The 23,884-nt window shown below is 42.0% G+C and overlaps 1 protein-coding gene across 1 annotated transcript in view; it reads left to right on the top strand.

Moving 5' to 3' along the window:
- The window catches only part of TDRD9 (tudor domain containing 9), a 2,841,455-nt gene that overhangs the window by 871,158 nt on the left and 1,946,413 nt on the right, over positions 1–23,884 (top strand). Inside the window, exon 19 of the mRNA XM_044074496.1 lies at positions 3,029–3,073. Within this exon, the coding sequence (XP_043930431.1) occupies positions 3,029–3,073 (45 nt within the window). The remainder of the gene's footprint in view (positions 1–3,028; positions 3,074–23,884) is intronic.

Below are 23,884 nucleotides of genomic sequence, written 5' to 3'. Positions count from 1 at the left end.
TTTAAGGCTAGGATTCCTCTAGATGATATTTGTGCAGCAGCCACGTGGGCTTCATCTCATACTTTTATTTCCCACTACAAGTTGGATCTTACATCTAGGGGTAGAGCATCCTTTGGCTCCGCGGTGCTCCGGAATATCCTTCCATGATGGCCGCCCAAGATTCAGGTAGCTGGGGACTCTGTCCCACAGGTTGCAGACAAATGAATCTCCTACTTCAGATTTAGGAGTTATGTACTCACCATAACGTTCCAACTGAGTAGGTGTATTCATTTGTCTGCAACCATCCCGCCCTCCTATCCCCCTGGCCTGTCAGTTTCCTGCATATGATGTGTTACCCTTTTCAGGGTGTTCTTGCTGTTGGCAAACTCGATCTGAGGTCATGAAGGGAGAGCAGGGCATTATGGGTGAGGGGAGGGGCTGAGAGCTCGGATCCATAGCTGGTAAACCATGCCGGTTCGGATCCGATATCGGATCCATAACCTACAGGTTGCAGACAAATGAATACACCTACTCAGATGGAACGTTATGGTGAGTACATAACTTCTAATTTTGTGAGCATCTGTAAATATCTAAACTGTGCTATTGCTTATGTTTTGTAGGCTAATTTCTGAATTTACTAGATATGGGGGGGGGGGGCGCATGTAATTCATCGTCTTCCTTTGTAACTGCATTTTACTGTAAGGTCATAAATCTTTTATGCAGAAACCCGAGTACGTTTTTTTTTTTGAAAATAGTCATTTGGTAGCATTTCTGTAGCTATTTTCTGTTATGTAGCTTGTGCAAAAAATGTTGCTTCAAATTGTCATTTGTTTTCTTTCCAACAGAATAATACTGCCATAATTTTAACTGTTAAATATAGCTACAGCTGAATTTAATGACTTGTCTGTGCAAATTACTGTTTCTTTTATAGTGTATATATATATATATATATATATATATATATATATATGGATCTATCTTAGTACATCGACATTTCACAATACCGAAAACGAATTAACCGACACCAAAACATCGAAAGTCATTTAACCGACGCCAGAAGATCGACAGTTCACAAACACGACATCGCATACACCCGACACAACATACCAACAAACAAAACACATCCCCTATCCAACACTCACACACACAACACAAGCACACTAAAATCCTTATAAACAAACACTAACCCATACATACACAACTATCCACAACCCTGACCCAAACCCTTACCCTAAGGTCCGTCACTATCGCACACTCACCTAACCCGCGCCCTAACCCTAACTCACTTAACCCACCCCTACCCCTACAAAACACCAACATCGCACACTTACCTTACTCGCACACTCACCTAACCCACGCCCTAACCCTAACTCACTTATCCCACCCCTACCCCTACAAAACACCAACATCGCACACTTACCTTACTCGCACACTCACCTAAACCGCGCCCTAACCCTAACTCACTTATCCCACCCCTACCCCTACTAAACACCAGCATCGCACACTTACCTTACTCGCACCCTATCGTCCGTCACTACCGCAGACTTACATATCCTTTCCCCATCGCAGCTTCTCAGCGTCGGTGTCTTCCTCCGTCGGTCTTCTGCCTTGTCGATCTTCTGGCGTCGGTAACGTGACTTTCGATATTATGGTGTCGGTGAATCCGTTTTCGGTATTGTGAAATGTCGATGTACTAAGATAGACCCATATATATATATATATATATATATATATATATATATATATATATATATATATATATATATATGTGTGTGTATATGTGTGTATGTATTGAATGCTTAGGTTAAACTGTTCTTGGCATCTGTGATTTGTGATTGTTTACTGTCTAAACATAAGTAACAAAGTTTTGATAAGTTCATGAAATTTTTAAGGTACTTGCTGACTCTTCAGTTTACTGGTTCTTTAGAATTCTCTTCAGTTAACCTTCATTATATTATTTCGTGGAGTACTTTCTTCAGTTTCCATTCCATAACTGAATTATCTGTCCTCAAAGTATTAAAAAAAAAACTCCATTCTATATAAAATATATTTTCTTTTAGGAAGCACTGGCCAATTTGGTGAAGGCATTAACCAGGAAAGAGTTTTTTACTCTTTTGGGGAAAAAAGCCTCCAAATTATCATCTTGGATTTAAGATTATTCTTGTAAGGAGTTACATTATTATTTTCAAGGTGACTTGAGATTTCTTCCAGTTGAGATTATAAACTGCATATCTTCTAACTGGCATAGAAGGTTAAACCCTAGCTGCAGTCTGTTTGGCATTGTTCATTGAACAGCTCAGCTGCTAGAGGAGGCAGTTCAGTGGTGGGAAAGGAGTCGTCGTCTTCTTCTTTCGGCTTTTCCCGGTTAGGGGTCACCACAGCGGATCACCTGTCCGCTCATGATTGGCAGTGGAGTTTTACAATGTTGAGTTGCCAGCCGGCGCCCAACCTTCAGAGTAATGATACAGTACCTGCTTGCCTTTCTCAGGATGGGGGAGGGGGTGACATGTTAGGTGCATGCCTGCTGTCAACTTCTGGTGGAGCGTAGGAGTCAAGCAGTTTGGCTCGTATGATGGGTAGAGTACTGAGAAGCGTGTCTGCATAATTCCTCTTTACATGGCCATCCAAACACTTCACCTGTATGCCCAGTTTACGGTGTTACTTAGCAAGACAATATTCCAGCCAGCTGCTGTATTTCAGCTGCCTACACACCCTTTGCTGTTTTCTGTTGTGGGATGGTGTATAGCTCAATAACTGAAGTTTTCAAGTATGGAAAGAGAGAACCCACCAAAAAAGGGTTATGTTGGGATATACCCCAATTGTTGTCCCAGAAAGGATAGAACAGTAGGGACTATTGGAGGAGCTTCTGAAAGTTAGTGGTGGCTGACTCCCTCTTTCAGTCCAGCAAAAGAGAATAGGTGCAAGACAAATAACATGTTCAGGATCTGCTGTAGAATCTACCAGCATGTTGCATTAAATAATGGAATACCTAGAAAACCATCAATGTCTTTGATTCATCAGTTAATGTTTTCATTTTCTTTCTTTTTAGGCATGGGAAACTTCCAGAGAACGAGGGGAATTTCGACATCCCAAGGTTGTTTTGCCGTTTTTTTCTTTAAAGTGTATTCTTTAGTAAATTACTGTTACCAGTTTACTTGATATGGAAAAGGAAATCTTCTTTGACAAGTGTAGACTAGTTAGTAAAATGTGTGTAACAACAAGTAATTGAAAAAAACAAAATAAGAAACAAAATGTGATTAAAAGCTACTGGAGCAATCAATGCATAAAATCTCCTATTGCCTTGACAAAGTCTTCCAGGAAGTAACAAGAAAAAAAAAACTCATAAGGTGAATTCCTTGGAAGATCTATTACAGAATTGGCTTATGTTTTAAGTATGAGGTGGGCCTTTTAGATGATACTGTTGAGGTAGCAGTTAATGAAATTATGTCACCCTCTTTATAGACTACTTGTTGACAAACTCGATTGTTTTCATGGGAGAAGTCTTTGTCTCTAACAAACTAACATGCAATAAAACCTTTACCGCATGAAGGATTTATAAGAGCAAAGAAGGCTTGTTGTGAACATTTAGATTACTTACAGAAAACCAGAAAAAGATTATAAACTGGGAAAACATTTCACAGTAGAGCCAGTTGTAGGCATTGTGTATTGATGTTTAGAAGGGATTTTTTCTAATATTAGAATAATATTACAAAAAGATGTAAAGATTAATGTAGGTATTACTGCGTTACAGTACCTTGATTGATGAAGTAGTTACTGATAAATAAGTGGGGTTATGTTGCAAAGAGCTACTTATTTACATGAACTTCTAATTTTATACAATAAGGGTGTAATTGTACAGACTTGTTGGTTGTTAGTTATTTCAAGAAACCAGTGTAACCATATTATTGCTTACTGAATAAAACCACAGGGGTACTTATCCTATGGTGGTAGTCCTATTTAAGATTTTTCAAGATTTGTTTAAAACATTTTGATGTTTTAAACTTCTCTTTGTAATGAAAAGGAAGTGATTTGTGCCCCGACATGTTCCTGTTAACTACCGTGGCAGGGTTAGCTACCTGGAAATGTGAACACTGGCTTGAGATTATCATAACTGTTGTGATACCTGACCCCATATGCACAAAACAGACGGGAGAGGAGGATATGGCTGGCTGGCTAGATGGGTGGGTGTTTCCTGCTAACTCTTATATTGATCACACATCTAGAAAATGTAATAGTGCAGGAGTATTGACAGGAGCAATAAGAATAATACATAAGAGAACTTTGTAGCATCTCATTTTAATAGCGTGTGGGAAATATTCTGTAGGTTTAAAACTTTTGTTTTGGAACAGTTTGTAAACAATCAAAGGAATAGGAGAATACTATCAAATATATCTTTTCTTAAGGAAGTATAAAATGTAAATGTTTCAGATCTTTAAGTTCTGATGCACTTAGCAAAGAAAGTGAACGGGAAGCCTTACTTGGTGGTGGTTCATGACTATGCCATGTTAAGTGATGTTATTTCTGTAGTTTCTGTTTCTGTAGTTACTTGGCCAGCATTAGAAAATGTTCCCAAATCCCCCATTGTAATGCAGTCTCAGAGTTGGTATAAGTAGGGAGTGCAGCCCCCCCCCCCACCTTTGTGGGTTTGATGTACTGCGGTGTGTGACAGTCCGCATGTTTGCCAAGTAACTCACTGCCCTGTGAAACACGTTTGCTGATGTGAACGTTCGATGAGCGGCCATTCGCTGATTTATGTTCGATGAATATCTGTTCTCTGAAGTTAGTTTTCGACAAAATAATATAGACCAGCCCACAACACCCTTCCCACACAAGTTGGGGCTCCTGCTTTCTCGCTAATAAGAACTACCTCCATATGATGGCTAGGTTGGCCAAATGCCTACCATCTAAACACCTCTTCCACCTTGTCATTTTTTGTAGGGGACACACAGATGGTGCATGCTACACTCCCCACTGATTACCATACCCGTTCTCCTCAGCCTGTGCTTTCAAGTGCTCAAGCCGCTAAGGGCAGTAGTTGTGTATCTGTCTCTACCCCACCGGTGCTCCCATTTTCCTTAGTTGTTGCTTCATCACTGTACTTGTTTTCTAGAATAACTGAGAGATGTATAATGGAGCTTATGAAAAAAAAAAAAAAACAAGAGAAGTTAGAATCTTAGGACCTTCTCTTATGAAGCTTAGAATAAACTGAAAGTTACTTTTTATTTAAATTATTATGCACTGAAAGACACGCAACTACAGATGAGTTTTTTTTTAATGTTGAGTAAATGGCAAGTACAGCACTGGTTATATAGTGTTAACCCTTTGCCTAGTTGTTGTTATAGGTTTGTATTTGAAATATATCGATACAACTTTGCCTCAAAGTTGTTTAATGTACATAAAAGGTTACTAGGCTAGTGACCCTAGAGCATTTGTAGGTCTAGCCATGTTCTAGTCCAGGTTGCCCCAATTGTCCTTGGTTAGATAGACATACTTTACAGATCAGCACAAACTATCCCTCTCCATGAAAGGACATGGCTGCCAACCCCAGGGTGAATTTCCGGTCACCCATCTACTTGTCCAGGTTGCGCTTGAATGCAGTTATTGAGGAGCTCTGCTTCACATGAATTGGAAGTTTATTTCAGAGCGGCAGCAATCTCTGGGAGACGTACCTGTCTGTCCATCATGTTCTGTTAATGTCACTGGCAAGGTCGAGATCCCTACAGCAAGTGACTCTAGTGCCATTTGATTTGCGGATGTGCAGCATTTCCATCAGGTTGGGGTCAGAGACTGCCCTGTAGGCCAGACACAAGTAATCTCTCAGTAGCCTATATGATAGAGTACAGTGACAGGGCTTTCAGTCTATCCACATAGGTCATCGTTTGGAGGCCCTTTGTCTTAGTGAGCAACTTCTGTGGTTCCTCTCATTGCAGCAGTTGTCTGGAGAGATACATGTAGAAGGGAGCATTGTACTCTTATCAATGGTCTGATTAGGGTTAAGTAAAGTGGGTTTATGGCATCCTTAAACCTGAATGCGATACCTTTACTTATGAGATGTGCATCATAGAAGGCCTTCCTTACCACCATGGAAACCTGATGGTCAAAGTTCAGATTATTGTCGACCTGTATTCCCAGATCTCACACCACTGGGTTTGAACTTAGAGGGGTGTTGTCAATATTGTAATTAGGGGAAAATTCCACTTTCAAACAACAAAGGTGGGAAAAACAGAAGGCACACAGTTCTTACCTGAAAATGTTTAAAATTGAGCGCTTTCGTGTGTATCAACAAGACTTCTTCAGAATACAAAAAGTGAAAAAAAAAATCAAGCTATTTAAGTACCTCTCCCAATCACATGACCTTGATGAACCAATAAACATGTAAAAAATAAAACATGTGGCAAGTCATTGCTTAAATAACAAAAACAATTTCCATTAATAAATTATCATGGTTACACTAAATAAGAACGCAATTGTAATACACTGATAATAGACATATTGACATTAAGACCAGGGGATGTAAAAGAAATCGAGAATTTGCCATTTTAACTGATTCGAATTCAGTCAAATCCCTCCCACAGCCCACCACCAATATCTCTGTGAACAATGTCCAAACCAAAACTTGTAAGTAAGATATTCAGAGCATTGTTTATATTTTTATTTCTAATATCCAAAGTGTGTTCGTATATCCAGTTCCTGAACCTCCTCTGCGTTTTACCCACATAGAAGAAACAACATTCAGTGCATGAAACAACGTATATAACATTCCTTGTGTTACAATTGCAATAATAGACGGACCCATGATGATGATGAATACAGATCCCATCAGTCTCATACACAAACTTACACACAGAACAAGCACCACACCTAAAAGTCCCATTTTTCGTATTTGTGTGGGACATGGAGGAAGTATCATCACTTTCCAAAAACTGTTTATGGTACTTTCCCCATCTAAGTACTAACTGGGGTACATTACCAATAATTCCTGTGTACTTTTCAAAACAAGAGTGAAGTACCTCAGTTTCTCTTTAGTATCTGAAAAATCTGTGTGATCTACTGTGTATTTCATGACAAAAGAGGTGGTGTATGTAGATGTAACCCTTCTATTGGGAACAAACATTTCCTTGGGACCTTCTTGTCACAAAATAGGGCAAAAAAATGCCATTTTCCCTTTTGGACTTGACTTCATCAAATATCTTAAGAACCAAGTCTAAGGAAGTTTGTCACATTCAAGAGGAAGTGTCATCTTCAGTAAACAACCTAGTCCGTCTAACTGCCTGACCTTTAACATTCCCACTTTTGAAAACCAGGATGATGACAACTACACTGTAATAAACTGTTCGAATATGTAGGTTTTCAAACTATATTACTAGTAAATCCTCTATTAATGTCATCCTTGCTGATAGTAACATCCAGATAACTAATAAAAATACACAAATAAGAAAAACAGTGCTGTGTTTAAGCATACCTCTGAATATTCTACTTACAAGTTTTTGTTTTTTGGTTTGGACATTGTTCACAGAGATATTCTTGGTGGACCGTGGGAGGATTTGATTGAATTCAATGAGTTAAAATGACATTTGTGTACATCTCTGCATAGGAGTCATTATTTCCTGCGATTGCAGGGGTATAACACTTTTTGTACCATCACTTAGTAGGCTGTGGTTTGCTTTGGAGAAGTTCCTTAGATTTTTTGCCCCTTTGGGATCCAGTACTTGCTCTGAATGAGACTGATTTATGGTCCGACCTTACTAGGGAGGGCATCACATGGGGCAGTGTGGTGACCACCAGTGGACATTAGAGCCCCTTGTGGAATCGTAGACTATCTGTTCCAGAGCATTTGCATTGACAAAGTCCAGGAACCTCTTGGTGAGCTACTGCCTGTTGGACTCGGAGGGAAACAGGTGGATTATGGCGGCAGATGCGCATAAAGTTTTGCGCTCCAGCCAGGTAAGAATAAAAGTACACTCTTAATGGCCCCATAATGCTGCTGCAAGTCCTGTGTGCATTGCTGCAAGAAGGGGATGTGTGCATTTGTGCTGCGGCTGTCAGCATTTTATATCTGCTAATCTGCCTGCCTGTAAGTAAGTCCGTTGTGCCTTAAAAACAGGTTACAGAATACAAAGAAGTTGAAACAACCACACTGTATGAACTAGAAAGTACCATTTTAATATATTGTTGCCACAAACAAAGTTTGTGTTTCTGTGTTTTAACCTTGACGAAAGAGCTTAAACTTTGTTTGTGACAACAATATATTAAAACGGTACTTTCTAGTTTGTACAGTGTGGTTGTTTCCGCTCTTTTGTTTTCCACAACCTGTTTTTAAAGTTGGCTGTTTGGTTCTTGGTTTTTATTGTGGTTAAGTCCGTTGTGCTGCTGCAAGTCGGGATTAACTGTGTGCATATTTTATTTATTTATTTATTTTTATCTGCTGTGTCCAATTAACTGCGTGTTTAAGTCCATAAGCCAGGAGTCTGTTGTTTGTGCTGCATTTTATTTAAATACTGTAGCCTGCCTCACTGCCTGATCTGTAATTAAGTCAGTTAGTCCTGGCCGAAAGTCAGTCAGATGGCCGATTTAACAGATATATGCATCTTATCTGTAAGTAAGTCAGTTATGCTGCAAGTCAGATGTGAGTGGCCTGTATGGAGATTGGAGAAGTCAATTGTGCTGCATTTTTTTATGGCCGATTAACAACTGTATGGAGATTGGAGAAGGGAAGTCTATTTGTGCTGCATTTTTTTTTTATCTATTTGCTTCTGCTGCTGTTAGTGCTGTACTATCAGAGAAGTCCCTTGTGCTTTTATCTGCTAGCTATTTCAGAAGCCAGCCCCATTGTGCTTAACTGTAAGTAGAAGTCCATTCTGCTAGTTATTTCAGAAGTCCGTTGTGCTGTGCTGCATTTTATATACTTGATTGTGTACTGTCTGGGCCAAAGGGTGTATCTGTTGTGTATTTTATTTGCTAGTATAGAGATGGAGAAGTCCTTGTTGTGCTGCATTTTATTTAATTGCTAATATGGAGAGATTCATCTGCTGCTGAAAAAAAAAACATGGAAATTCAGGAACTTTAGACAACAGATCCGCACAAAGCTGCAGAGAGGCAATTCCATATTAAATGTCAGCAAATTGATATTAGTGAGAGCTGATCAAGAAAATTCAGCTGCAGAGAAGGTTATACAGGCGCTAAAATATGAATAAAATGCAGTAAAATATGTGAAGCGTTTGTTATTAATTCTTGTTTATATGCAAATCTTAATCATATATCTCTTCATTAAGTATCGTTATTCAGGAAAGGATTATGAAGGATTATAAAATATCTTCCGTTTCTATTGCATACAGAAGATACAGAAGAGTTGTTTCATAATCAACCTTCCATAGAAGGTCATAAAGTTAAGAACACAAAGTCGTTGTGAACACTGTCTGATTCCCCTATAGAAGCTATTCAGCATTAACCTCAAAACAAAATCTATGCTTGAAGAATGGAGGATAGCAAGTCATTTTTTTGCATAAAGGTGAGGCTATGATAGACCTGGATAATTATATACCCATAAGCCTGACCAGGCTCATTTGTATGGTTATGTAAAGGATCATAATGAAACTAATAAATAGAGCTATAGGTGACCTGTGGACCCTCAACCCAGTCTAGTTTTGATTAATCAAAAGCAGGTACTGCCTACTTAACCTAGTTAACATCTTTGAATAGGTCATTGAGGCAGTAGATGAGGGCAAGTCAGTGTACACTGTGTATCTAGACCTTGTAAAGGTGTTTTACACAATCCACATTCAGGCATCATAGATAAATTCTGCCAAAATCCATAACCTCTTCCAGCTGCACAGAAGCACTTTTGTCAGCAATCTTGTTGAGCAGAAAAGTAACAACATACCTTAAAGAAAGAAGTTAGAAGTTTCCCTGTTGGCACTGATGTGTAAAAATTACACCATAGTTTTGTTTTCAAAACAAGCCATAGACCTGCTGTGGCAAATGCCATCAATGCAGAGGAGGTGCATGTTTGAGAGGGGGCTGGTGTGACTGAAGGATGGATGCAGAATTTGCATATACATTTCCAGCTAGATGGATGAGGTTAAATAAAGATACATAAAAGAGTAGCAGGTACATTATCTGTAGCCAGGTGAAATATAGGCACTGGTCATTTTCTATATTTTTTGAGTATTTGAATGAAAGATAAATTGCTTGAATCACACTAGAAACTTGGCTTTTTGTTTATGCTGCCTCCTCATTTTACTTCCCTTTAGCTCTACTGTTTTTGTAAGATACTTTCTCCTAGCTTATTTTTTTTTTATGTAACATAGGCAGTTTATTCCTTGAGGGCAACAGGCACTTTGTTTGTAGATAAAAACAATGAAATATAAAGTTGTTTGCTAATAGCAACCTCTTCATTAGTTACAGATCACTGTAATGTGGAATTATTTTACTTCTGCAGAGTTGGTGCATATTTACTGATACTGGTGGATTGTAGAAGTTTAAGTAGAGTTTAATGATGGAAATATTCTGAAGTGGGCATTTTTGTCATTATTGGTTCATGCATTTTGTTTCACTGCTTTCTGAAAAATGTTCAAAACAATAGATTTAAAATGTGCTCTAACAAGTGTGCTGTTTTGTACAAGGAATATAATTTAATACAAGCAGGAAGGTGCATCAAAGAACATATGTATGTTTTATGTGCAAAGGGCCTATGGTTTGAAAACAGCCCAAAAATAATCTTTATCCACCATTGGCCAGATGCATTTTCTTTGAATGTGGATTTCAATGCTGTTTCGATGAATGGAAGTTTCAAGGCCAGATAAGTTTTAATGCCAAGTCTGTTTTCATTCTGAGACGGTATTGTTTTATTTAGCAGATGTGTTAGTGTTTGTGCTATAAAATGTAAAATAAAAGTTTTAAATGAAATCCAGATAATCATTGTAGAAGTAAAGCAGTATGCGCATTGCAGTGTTTATGGTAAATGGGGTGAAATAGCCAAGTAATGGGACATTGGAATGGCTGTGGGGGACTCTGGGGTCATATTTTGGTTGTCTGTTCTTCAGATTGCATTTGAAAGTTGGTATCCCACAATTCCATTGGGGTGGGCGTGGTTACATATTTATGTAAATTTTGTTAATTGGCATACAGATTTGTACCTGCTTTTCATGGGCCTTTGTCCAGATTTTTGATGTTTCCAGGTTGAAAAGTATGGCATTATGCTTTTCTTGGTTCATGGAGGCAGACCTACAGGTAACATTGATGTGGTAAGGTATTTTGCCTATAGTTAATTAGGTATGGAGTAGTTTGAAAAAGTCAATGTTTGATCAATCTGGAGGTGCACTTGGATTTATTGAAGATGGATACACCTCCATCTTTGGTTCTTTCTTACTCAGTCTGAGGTCTGAACATGTGGAAGGCATTGTAGCCTTACACAGCTGAGGTGTTGTCTGCGGCCTTGATCCATGTTTCTGTGACTAGACCGACAATCAGCATCTTCCAAGGTGTGAGGCGTGCTTCCAGGGGGTGCAGTTCCATGTTTAGACTCGGCATTAAACAGCAGAACCTTGAATTTGTCTCAAGTGGATTTTGCTGCATCGGAAATGTCATTTTGACATTGCCTAATGAAGGCACTAATGGAAATTCAAGCACCTTAGCCAGTATCCAAAAGCCTAAGGGAGACAGGTGCAGATCATCCCTGGCAAAGCAATGTGGTGGGGGTGTTGACCAGTTGATCCAGGGCGTTTGAGTTTATAAATTCTAGGAAATGTTGGGCAAGGAAGTTTGTACTTGAGTAGTTCTCCCAGTTAATGTTTGGGTAATTGAAATCACCCAATGTCAGGGTGTTTGGTAGGGCTTTTATGTTTCCAGGAATGCGGACTGGTCCGGGTTTTGTGACCAAAACGTATGGTATAGTATGGGTTGTAGTGCTGGTGTAGTGCTGGTGTAGCTCCTGCCACCCCCATAGTGCCTTTTTGAGACAAGGCTCAAAAGACAAACTCACCGCTGTAAATAGCACAAGTAACAAAAAAATGAGGGTAATGCTACTCAATGCCAGAAGTCTAAACCTCAAAATGCACGCACTCAAGGCACTCCTCAGTATGGAGAAAATCAATATATGTGCAGTAACAGAAACCTGGTTTAAGGCTCCAGAGAGCACCCCAGCACTACCAGGCTACAACTCATACCATACATTTTGGCTACAAATTCCAGACCGAAATACAAAAGGCGGGGGGAGTATCCATATTCATCAAGGACACCCACACCTCCAGGTTAGTGGCACAGCACGATGCTTCAGAGATCATCCACGTGCAACGGGCAAAACTGCTATTGAAATTATAGCTTGCTACAGATCACCCACCATGTCCCAGAACCCCCACTCCTCATTCCTGGAAACACTGGGAAACATAAAGGTCCTACCAAACACCCTGTTACTGGGTGATTTCAATTTTCCAAACATTAACTGGGAGAACTACTCCAGTACAAACTCCCTTGCCCAACATTTCCTAGAAGTTATAAACTCATATGCCCTGGATCAACTGGTCAACACCCCCATCAGAGGTGACAACATATTGGACCTAGTCATCACCAACATTGGCGACCGGTGTTCCACACCAGAGGTCAACCCCTCGCTGGTTAGATCTGACCCTAAACTAATCACTCTGGATATCCATATTCCGCCACCACTCCCGGTAAAAAAAACACCATGAAAAACTTTTCAAAAGCAAACTTGACGTTACTTAAGACCGAGGTGGGAAGTTTCAAAGCCCCCATGCTAAAGGATAACGCTGTCCAAGCTGCAAAATCCTTTACTAATGCACTCTACGGGCACCTACAAGAATGCATGGATCGTGCTATCCCAAACAAAACCAAAACTCACTCCTCTTAGAAAAGCAAACTAGTCTGGTGGACCTGTGCCATAAACAAGAAGCTATACAATAGAAGGAGGAAACTAGCACAGAAAAGAGTAAAATCCCAAGAAGGGAAGACATCCTTGATCAGTATCAGTAAGAAACTACGTTTCCTCATAAAATCATCCAAGGCTAGCTTCGAAAGAAAAATTGCCATGGACTCCAAAGATAACCACAAGGCATTCCTTAGCTGTCAAGAATCTAAGTGGCAATTCTCAGATCTGCTTGGAGTTAGTGCAGAATGGCAAAAAATACACTGAACCGACCGATATAGCCCTCATCCTGGCATACAGGTTCAGTGCAAACGTCACCCCCCCCCCTCTCACCCACAAAAGGGCCCATAACTATACCAGAAGAATTTAGTGCCCCTGAAATCACAGACACTCAGGTTAAAACAGCCCTCTCCAAGGCCAAAAGCACAGCATCAATGGGACCGGACAGTGTCCCAGGCTGCGTCCTACATGAGCTCAAAGATGAACTAACCCCTCACCTAAGCACACTGTTTAAACTCAGCCTCTGCACAGGCTACGTGCCCACAGAGTGGCACACAGCAACGGTTATTTTGCTGCACAAAGGTGGAGCCAGAACCGACCCCAGGAACTATTGCCCTATAAGCCTGACTAGCTTGGTCTGCAAAGCTATGGAGCGCATCATCATGGATCTCATTAACAGAGACATTGGAAGCCTCCAAACACTGGACCCTACCCAGTTCGGCTTTAAGAGCAGATCTTGCCTCCTAAACCTGGTGGACTTCTTTGAGACAGTTACCAAGGTTATAGACGAGGAAAAGGTGGTCCACACAGCCTACCTAGACCTTGTAAAGGCCTTCGACACCATTCCTCACTCAGGTATTATACTCAAGCTCAAAAGCCTGAATATAAACCCCTACGTCATGAGGAGGGTTGCCAACTGGCTCACGGACAAGTACCCACATGGTAAGAGTTGTGGGAGCTAGGTCTGACTCTTAACCTGTTACAAGTGGCGTTCCCCAGGGCTCAGTCCTAGGACCCCTCCTGTTCGGCATATACTTCTCAGAGGTACAGGCAAGTACAGGAGGACTGTGACTGACCAAGTTCGCAGACGACTGCAAACTAGGGGCTATAAATGACTTTCTGGCTGACACAGACATCCTCCAAAAGGGTCTTAGAGACAGATACCTGGTGTCAAAACCATGGCCTCAAGCTAAATGCCAAAAAGTGCATAGTCATCCCCTTTGGAAAAAAAACAAAGTACCCACAAACTACCACATATGTGGTAGCCCCCTAAATACGGAAGACGTAATAAGGGATCTGGGGACCCAAGTAGATAATAAACGCTGCTTTGATAATCACATTGCCAAAGTGGTTAGAAAATCCTTCTATGTGGCCCACCTAATTACAAAAAGGTTTGCATTCAGATCAAAAGAGGTCATTGGGTCCCTCTATGCATCACTCATCAGACCCATCATAGAGTACAATGCCCCATTTGGGATGTACCTTACAAGACACGTGCAACAACTGGAAAGACCACAGAAGTACTTTACCAAGAGGATCACTGGCCTCAAGCAGATGCCCTATGCAGCTTGACTGAAGAAACTCCAGCGGTACTCGGTTGCATACCGCCTACTCAGAAGTGATCTCTGCCTGACATAAGGCCCTGTCCAACCCAGATTTGATGAACATGCTCCACCTAAAGAAAACCTTATCCCCTCGAGCCACATGCTCCAGGGATCTAAACCTCACCACAACAATAAATAGGACATGCTGGAGGGATATATTCCTGTCCCAGAGACTTCCCTTGTTCTGGAACAAGATTCCAATCTAGATTAGGCAGAGCTCCTCGCTATTCAAGAGAAACCTTGATGAGTGGATGGGAAACAGAAAGTTTACCCCAGGGATCACTTCAATGGCTCTGCTGGACAGAGGCACAGGGAACTAATCTAAGAGGTCGGCGAAAGCCAACACATTCCGGCTAGGCTTATAAATGCCTTCGGGCAGATAACCTTGTACCTACCTATGGAAATGAAAGAGATAAAAATTAGCCCAAAATGGCCAGTAAACTACTAATTTCTGGGCTGAAACCACTCCTCCAGGGACAGATAGGCTGCTCAAACTCCCTCTCTCACAGTGAACAGAGAAACTTCCTTCTATCCAAGTAAGGTATGGGCAAACACAGAAACTTGTATCACCGTCCTGAATTCAGCACTAACCTGAAAACTGGACTATACTAGCTTAGAAAGGTGGGAAAACAAGTATATTTTTTTGCTTTTTTATTCTCAGAAAATAAAGGAGATACAATCAAAAAACTCTTTAAATGCACAGAAATGGCTATCACACTTGAGTGTGTAGTCTGCAACAGTTAAACAGGTAATTTAAACAAAAACGACTTTGTTAAAGTGCAGGCAGCAAAATAAGTACAATATGTAGCTGAAACAAGCTTTTTAAATCACAGAAAATCTAGAAAATCTGCGTTTTAGGCGGAATTAGCTAAAGGCAGCAAGAAAATGCAGTAAAATTACACTTAATCACTCCAAAGTGTCTCTTCATAGGTTCATAGGTTCATACTAGGCTATCTGCCCTAGGGCATTTATAAGCCTAGCCAGAGTGTGTTTGGCTTTCGCCACCCATTTTAAATTAATTTTGCTATGCCCTTTTTCGAGGTTAGTATACTGGGACCCTGTCTAACAGTGACACAGAAGTGATACCCGGGGTAAACCTATGATCTCCCATCCACTCATCAAGATTCCTCTTGAAGAGAGTCAATGAAGGACTCTGCCTAACCTGGACTGGGATTTTATTCCAGAGTGAAGGGAGCCTCTGGGTTATGAATCTGTCCCCCCAGCATGTCCTATTTATTTCAGTGCTGAGGTTCAAGTCTCTCGAGTGCGTAGCTCGATGGGATTTGGATTTTCTGAGGTGCAGCATGTCCATTAATTCCGGGTTGGACATGGCTTTATACGTCAGGCACAGATCGCCTCTGAACAGGCGGTATGCCACTGAGTAGAGCTGGAGTTTCTTTAACCGGGCAGCATATGGCATCTGTTTGAGCCCTTTGATCCTCTTGGTGAGGTACTTTTGGGGTCTTTCATTTGCTGCAGGTGTCTGGTAAGGTACATCCCAAAAGGGGCATTGTGGGCCTGATGAGGGATGAGTAAAGAGGCACGATGACCTCCCCTGATCTAGATGTGAATCCCTTCATGATTAGGTGGGCTATATAAAATGTTTTTCTAACCACTTTGGCCACGTTTCAAATGAGAGATTGCTATCAACTTGGGTCCCCAGGTCCCTATTTACTTCTTCCGTACTTAATGGATTACCACCTATGTGGCAATTTGTTTTTGCCAAAGGGGATGACTATACACTTTTTGGCGTTTAGCTTGAGGCCATGACTCTGGCACCAGTTGTCTGTTTCTGTGAGGCCCTTTTATAGGATGCTTGTGTCAGCTGGAGAGTCGATTATGGCGCCTAGTTTGCAGTCATTTGCGAACTTGGTCAGCCACAGTCCTTCCGTGTTGGCCTGTACCTCCGAGAAATATATACCGAACAAGAGAGGTCCCAGGACTGAGCCTTGTGGGACACCACTTGTAACTAGTTTGGAGTCTGACATGGCTCCAGAAATTCTAACCATGTGGGTTCTGTCCTTGAGCCAGTTTGCAACCCATCTATTGGCATAGGGGTTTATATTTAAGCTGGTGAGCTTATCTATAATGCCCGAGTGGGGTATTGTATCGAAGGCCCTTGCGAGGTCCAGGTAGGCTGTGTGGACCACCTTCCCTTCTTCAATGGCCTTGGTGACTGTTTCAAAGAAATTGACCAGGTTTAAGAGGCAGGATCTGCCCTTAAAGCCGCACTGGGTAGGATCCAGTGTCTGTAGGTCCCCAATACTTTTATTTATGAGGACCATGATGATCCTTTCCATAGTTTTGCAGACCAAGCTAGTCAGGCTTATGGGGCGATAGTTTCCAGGATCCGTTGAGGCACCACCTTTGTGGAGAGGGACCACTGTTGCTGTACGCCACTCTTTGGGTACATATCCTGTAGTAAGGCTGAGATTGAACAGTAGTTTTATGTTTGGGTTTAGCTCTTCTTGGAGTTCATGTAGGATGCAGCCCGGGACACCGTCTGGTGCCATTGATGCTGTGTTGTTTTCTTTGGAGAGGGCGGCTCTTACCTGAGCATCTGAGATGTCAGGGGGCAGCACTCTGCTGGGATAGATATTTGCCCTTTTGGTGGGGAGGGCGGGGGGGTTGCACTGAACCTGTCAGCTAGGATGTTGGCAATGTCTGTGGGTACGGTGTATTTGTTGTCATTTTGGACTAATTCTGAGCATATCTGGAAATTCCCACCCAGGTTCCTAACATAACTAAAGAAAGCCTTGTGATTATCCTTAGTGTCCTGTGCAATTTTTCTCTCGAAGCTGGCCTTAGACGATTTTATGAGTGCCCGTAGTTTTTTGCTAATACTGATCAGAGATGCCTTCCCTTTTTGGGATTTAGATCTATCATGTAGTAGCTTCCGCCTTCTATTGTATAGTTTGTTTATGGCTGGGGTCCACCAGACAGACACCTGCCTTTGGAGGGTTGGGTCTTGGTTTTATTTGGGATTGCACGATCCATGCATTCCTGAAGGTGTTCATAGAATGCGTTTATAAAGGAATTTGCAGTCTGGGCCATATTTTTCACAGGCCCGGGGGCTTTGAAGGATTCCACCTCGGTTTTGAGGAGTGTGAAATTTGCTTTAGAGAAGTTTTTCACTGTGGTTTTCTGGGCAGGGGGTGGGGTCGGAATGTGAATATCCAGTGAGATTAGTTTATGGTCTAATCTTACCAGTGAGGGATACACTTCTGGTCTGGAGCATAGAGCCCCCATGTTGGTGATGATCAGGTCCAGTATGTTTTCCCCTCTTGTGGAAGTGGTAACAAGTTGTTCCATAGCATTTGAGTTTATAAATTCTAGGAACCTTTGGACTAGGGTGTTGGAGCTAGAGTAATGCTCCCAGTCTATGTTTGTGATGTTGAAGTCACCCAATATAATGGTGTTTGGAGAGAGCTTCATATTTTCCAGTGTTCTCAGGAAGGCCGAGTGGGGTTCCTGGGTTTGGGAGGGTGGTCTGTAGCAGGCTATAAACTGGAAGGCAGTTTTACCCACTGTTCGTTGCACATGGATAGTCTCCGATGCTTTATGCTGTGCCCCACCAACCTGGAGGTGTGCGTATCTTTGACGAATATTGATACTCCCCCTCCTTTTGTGGTTCGGTCCAAGTTTTGGGACCGAAAAGCATGGTATGAGGTATAACCTGGTAGTGCTGGGGTGCTCTCGGGAGCCTTGAACCAGGTTTCTGTTACTGCACAGATATCGATGTTCTCCATGCTAAGGAGAGGAGTTTCGAGTGCGTGCATCTTGAGGTTTAGACTTCTGGCGTTGAGTAGCATTACTCTTAGTGTCTTATCCCTTGTGATACCTATGGAGGTGGGTTTGTCTTTTGAGCCTTGCCTAAAAAAGGCACTATGGGGGTGGCAAGAGCCTTTGCCAATATCCAAAAGCCCAGGGGTGACAGGTGCAAGCCGTCCCTAGCGAAGCATAGTGGCTTGTCGAGCATGCCATCCCAGGCTGACAGGCATTGGATCCCCTTTGAATGACACCAATACTTAAGCCAGTTGTTGAAATTGATCATCTTGTCTTCATATTGTGGCATCATTCTTGGTGGGGGTAAGATGCTACTCAAGGTCAGGGTCATACCGGCCTGGGCTACATGCTCAGAGAGCTCCTCTGTGTCTCTCTTCATGTAGTCCAGGGAGGTATGTCTCAGGTCATTCACACCAGCATGGATAATGACTGAGTCATATTTGTACCTGCCTTGGAGTGACCTGAGTGCTTGTGTTATGTGGTGGATCCTAGCACCTGACAGGCAGCTCACCGTGACCTTCTCCTGGTTCAGCCTGGTGAGCGGGATGTCAGTGTGCCTGACGATAGTCACCTATTACAAGTGTATCAGGTGTGTTGTTTAGCCTTAAAGGCTGTGACTGTTCGGCACACTGGCTTTGTGAGCTATGTGTTCCACGTGTTTTGTTTTGGGGTAGCGGTTGCTTGGGTGACTGCTTTGGAGGTCTCTGCTGCTTAGGCAGATTTTTATTTAGAGCCTCCGAGTATGTTTTTGTGTGTTTATGTGTTTGGTTTGCTGTCGTGGTAGGTCTATGTGAGACTGGAATTGTAGTGTGTAGTTTCTCCTCCTGACTGGTTACGCCAGTACTGAGTTGAGAGAGCTTAGCCTCCAGTTTGGCTGTATGGTTGCATCTCTCACATGTGTTGGAATTTGTTGGGAGGAGGCGAGGGTTGTCTGTGTACATGTACATGAGGCAGTTGTAATATTGCCTCAAGATTCCCAGATTCACCAGCTGGACCGGAGAGGAGATTGACAACTGACCTTTGGACATGCTAGAATAGTATTGGGAATTCCTTTATAATTGAAAAAAAGGGCCAATGGGGAACAAGGTACTCAAGGGGGGTTTGTGAGGGTGTAGTGCTTTTAATTTTTTAGTGCTGATTTATATAATTGCTTTAGTGAGCAAGTGCCAGGCTTTAAAGTAGGAATAGGGTATTTATTGTGAGAACTAGATCAGTTCTAAAGGAAAAAGTGAAGAGCAGACTTTGTGGAGCCGAGAATGGTTTAAACACAATTAAGCAGAGCTGCCCAATGCTGCACTATGCGCAAAATCGTGCCAAAGCGGGTTTTATACAGGGGGACTTGAAAGAGCTAGAAATTGGCCCAAAACGGCCAATAGACTACCAGATTCTTGTGCTGGGAACACTCCTCCAGGGATAGATAGGCTACTCTAAGCTCCCCACTGCCACTGGTGAACAAAGAAGCCTTCCTTTATCCAGGAAAGGAAATGGGCAACACAGGAACTTTCCAAAAGTCCAGAATACAGCAAAGCCTGTATTTGGACTACTCTAGGTCAGGAAAGACAGGAAACTAGGATAATTTTTTTGTTTTTTTTTTCTTTTTTGAAACAAACAGCAGGAAAATGCAATAAATATGTAACACAGGCTAGCGCACTTGAGTGTGTAGCCTCAACAGGTAAATGCAACAAGCAGGACAAACTTTAAAAGTGCAGGTGCAAAAACAACTTTAAACAGTTTAAGACAGTTCAAGAAGCAAAAATACTTACAGTTTAGCTAGATCAGACAGTCGCCAGGTAGTAGCAGGAAAAAAAACACTCATCAGGTTAGCAGTCGCTCCTTTAGCCTCTCTGCTGCTAGCACCACTCTGCAGGACCACAAGGAGCTTGGCTGAGTAGTAACACGTGCAAAAACCGCGCCAAAGCGGGTTTTATACAGGGGGACTTGAAATAGCTAGAAATCCTCCCTTTATCCAAGCTCATATCCTTAAAATAATTTATGGTAAGTCAAGACCTTTTACTCTAGCAACTTTTCTAAGTTTTAAGAGCAATATTTAAAATGTATCTCTATTTTTAGGCTTTTGTCCCCCCCCCCCAATTATTTTTGTCTTTGGCCAGAATTTTTGTGCTAAGAGGTTGAGAGCTTTGGTATCCTTTCTCCATACGGGTTTCTGTTGTGACAGGATATATCTAAAGATCTTTTCCCACTTTTTCTGCTACAGATTGTTTTTCACCAGCTTCAAACCAGTGACAAGTGGAGTACCACAGGGTTCAGTTCTGGGACCTCTCCTGTTTGGCATCTACTTCTCTGAAGTACAGGCTAACACAGAAGATCTTTGGCTAACGAAGTTCGCAGATGACTGCAAACTAGGAGCCATAGTCGAGTCCCCAAATGATGTGGCCATCCTGCAGAAGGGCCTCACTGAGACAGATGTCCATGGCCTCAAACTCACTGCCAAAAAGTGCATTGTCATCCCCTTTGGTAAAAACTCTGTACCCATGAACTACCACATAGGTGGCAGTCTACTTAACGCCGAATGTGTGATGAGACCTTGGGACCCAGTTGGACAGTAGTCTCTCCTTTGATAATCACATCGCTACAGTAGTCATGAAATCTTTCTATGTGGCACACCTCATCAAAAAAGGGTTCTCATCCAGGAAAAAAATGATCATTGTCCCCCTCTGTTTGACACTCATTAGACCCATTATAGAGTACAATGCACCTTTTGGAATGTATCTCACACGACATCTGCAGTAGCTGGAAAGGCCACAGAAGTATCTCACCAAGAGGAGTACTGGCCTTAAACAGATGCCCTACACTGACAGTTTCAAACCTCTCCAGCTTTATTTCATACCATATCGCCTACTCCGAGGTGATCGTTCCCTAACATATAAAGCTATGTCAAACCCAGAGCTGTTGGACATGCTGCACCTAAATAAATCGCAATCCCTCTGAGCTACACTCTCTAGGGACCTTGTCACCACAATAAACAGGACATGCTGGAGTGATAGATTCCTGTCCCAGAGACTTCCTGTACTCTGTAACAAGCTACCCATCTATGTCAAGCAAAGTTCCTCATTAGCACTCTTCAAGAAAAATCTTGATGAGTGTTTGGGAAATAGGAGGTACACCCTGGGAATCACTTCTGTGGCTCTGCTCAACAGGAGCACAGAAACATAGCTTTCTTTGGTTGCGTAAGCCGGGGAACCTTGTTGGCTAAGCTTACAGGCCCTTCAGCCAATAGCCTAATACCTACCTATGAACCTATAGCATTTGTACTCTAGCTTGAGTATGGATACTGTGTGATTAGTCCTTAGTTTGGCATTGGGGAAAACTCAATCTGAGGTAATGTGAGGTTTGGAGGGGATTATAATTAAAGAGAGGAGCCTGAGCTACAGAGCCTAAGTCTGAAAAAGTGGCTAAAGGCAGATCCGAAACTCAGTTGTTGAAGGATGAAAGCAGACAACAGAAATGCATCATTGTGGTGAGTATATAACTTTATTGTCTACCTGTACGAGATTAGCTGATGCTGGTGCCCCTGACTCGGGGGGCCTTCCCTTCTTGCAGAAGTCAGCTCCTCCTTAGGATATCTGCTGTTGGCAGATCCCAAACAGGTTTGCCCTGATTTGACTGCATTGTTATGCCCTGTATTGGTTTCTGCTGGTTTTGAGTCTGTATAGGCAAATCATTCATTGGATATGAGACATCTTTCTCCAGTATCCAGTGGGATCATTCTTCAGGCACCCTACTTGTACTGGATTCTAAATGTTCACCTTGCCAGATTTTGTTTCCTTTTCATTAAGAGACCAATAGTGGGTCTTGTACTTCTCTCTGATTGAAAAGCCGTAAGGAGGGTCTTTGTCTCATGTCAGCATTCCCTGTAGATTTTTCCCCAGGACCATTAATACCTAGGAGTTTGTCCTTGTTTTCTGATGGAGAATAATCCTCCGACTGTCTCCTGACACATTTCCTCACCTTTATTTAGCTTTTTTCACATAGGCAGATTGGGGTCCAAAGGCATCAGTTCTGGAGACCTTCTCTGTCAGAAAAGCTGACCTTGGTCAGTAGTTGCAGATAATGTGAGAGAGGGATTGGTGGCCCTTTAAGGATCTTTGCCTTCCCATGTTCTTTGATGGTGATTGTCTTGTGATTAGTTTTAGCTGTTTTTATTGGCTTTATCCTTTGGTTCAAGGTTAGTGTGTGTACAGGAGAACTTATTACAGCCAGACCACTTCTCAGTTGTACAGATTTCTCCACAGGGGTTGGGGGGGGGGGGCAGGCAACCCATCTTGGTCTCCCTGTGTAGCAATTAGTGATATAATTGTGTTCCTGAACTGTTGATTCTTAGGCTACTTACTGTTTTGCAGTTCTGCAAAGGACATGCTGTCGTGCCTCCCCATGTATTGCCAAATTTCAGGCATGTTACTAGTTGGGTCCGTAGTGGACATTCTGTCCAGGCCTTCCTTTACCGTACTTAGACCAGAGGTAGCAGTTGACTCTAGATTATAGAATAATTTCTCTGCTTGGTGGGTCCCTGAGGGAGCCTTCTAACTAGACTTTTGTTCAAAGCAGGGTATCAGTGCTGTAGGCCTACTTGAAGCCCATCTCTCTCTCTTTTATTTTCCTTCCTCCTTTGTCTTTCTTGAGCATAAGAGTGTTGACTTAGCATCTTCATTCTTTGACTTCCTATGAGTTACTGATCCTGATGTTTTTAAGCCATGACTGACCCAGGATAGACATGTTTGCTTTCAGTCTGGTATTCATCTCACATGGTTCTCACCTTTCTCTTATTTCAGGTGGCCCGTATGTCTATTCTTCTGAGTTTTGGAGTAGGGTAGACTCTTGGGTAGGTTACTTGTACTGACATGTCAGAAGCTGTTACATAGGCCAGCCGGAACCATTTACTTTGGTCTCCAAGGGAATGGCTCTTGCCTTAACTTTTCTTCTGCTCTTTCATCACATGTTGCTCATGTAGATATTGACCTACCTTGTTGTGGTGACATTAAACTGGTGTCTTACTCTTCCCTCTGCTTTTCTTGGGGGGTGGTCTGGCTCTGGTGTGTTGGCACATGTCTTCGTTCCTTACTTTCCTTAAGGTGGTGACAGTTGAACTTTAAGAAATACATCTGCACATTTTTTTCTGTATTTGTCCGCAAAAGTTTTTCTTTGTCTGTCTGACTCAAGAATTGTCATACCCTTCCTTAGAAGTATTATATATTTCAAGTGAAGCCTGGTTCTCTTCATGATGAGGTGGCCATCAGCAGTTGCACTGATGGATGATGGTGCTGTCCTATGAACACTGCTTGACTAGTAGCTTTCTTGAAAATTGGTTACTTTTAAGTCGTTTTTAGTAATGCAAACTGAAAGTTGGGGCTGCATGTCCCCCCCCCCCTTTTTTTTTATTTATTTATTTATTTTTGTGGATCTGTTGCTCTCACAGACCTTTGAGGTGGTGCAGGGGACATTCATACTCATTGAATCCAGTTTGCTTTCAAGTCTTTCACAAATGGTGCTGCTTATAGTTAAATTCAGAGGTTTTCAGACAGGTTTGTGACAGCTGAATTGGTCATGGGGACTTCATTTCATCTGCTCATTCCTGATCTCCTTATCAACTCAACAGACACCAGTGCCATAACAAGTA

The sequence above is a fragment of the Protopterus annectens genome, chromosome 6.part0 (genome assembly GCF_019279795.1).
Source record: "Protopterus annectens isolate FY-2018-M chromosome 6.part0, PAN1.0, whole genome shotgun sequence".
Taxonomy (NCBI): Eukaryota; Metazoa; Chordata; order Ceratodontiformes; family Protopteridae; genus Protopterus; species Protopterus annectens.
The sequence above is the reverse complement of the archived record's forward strand: the minus strand, read 5'-3'. Positions and strand labels throughout refer to the sequence as shown.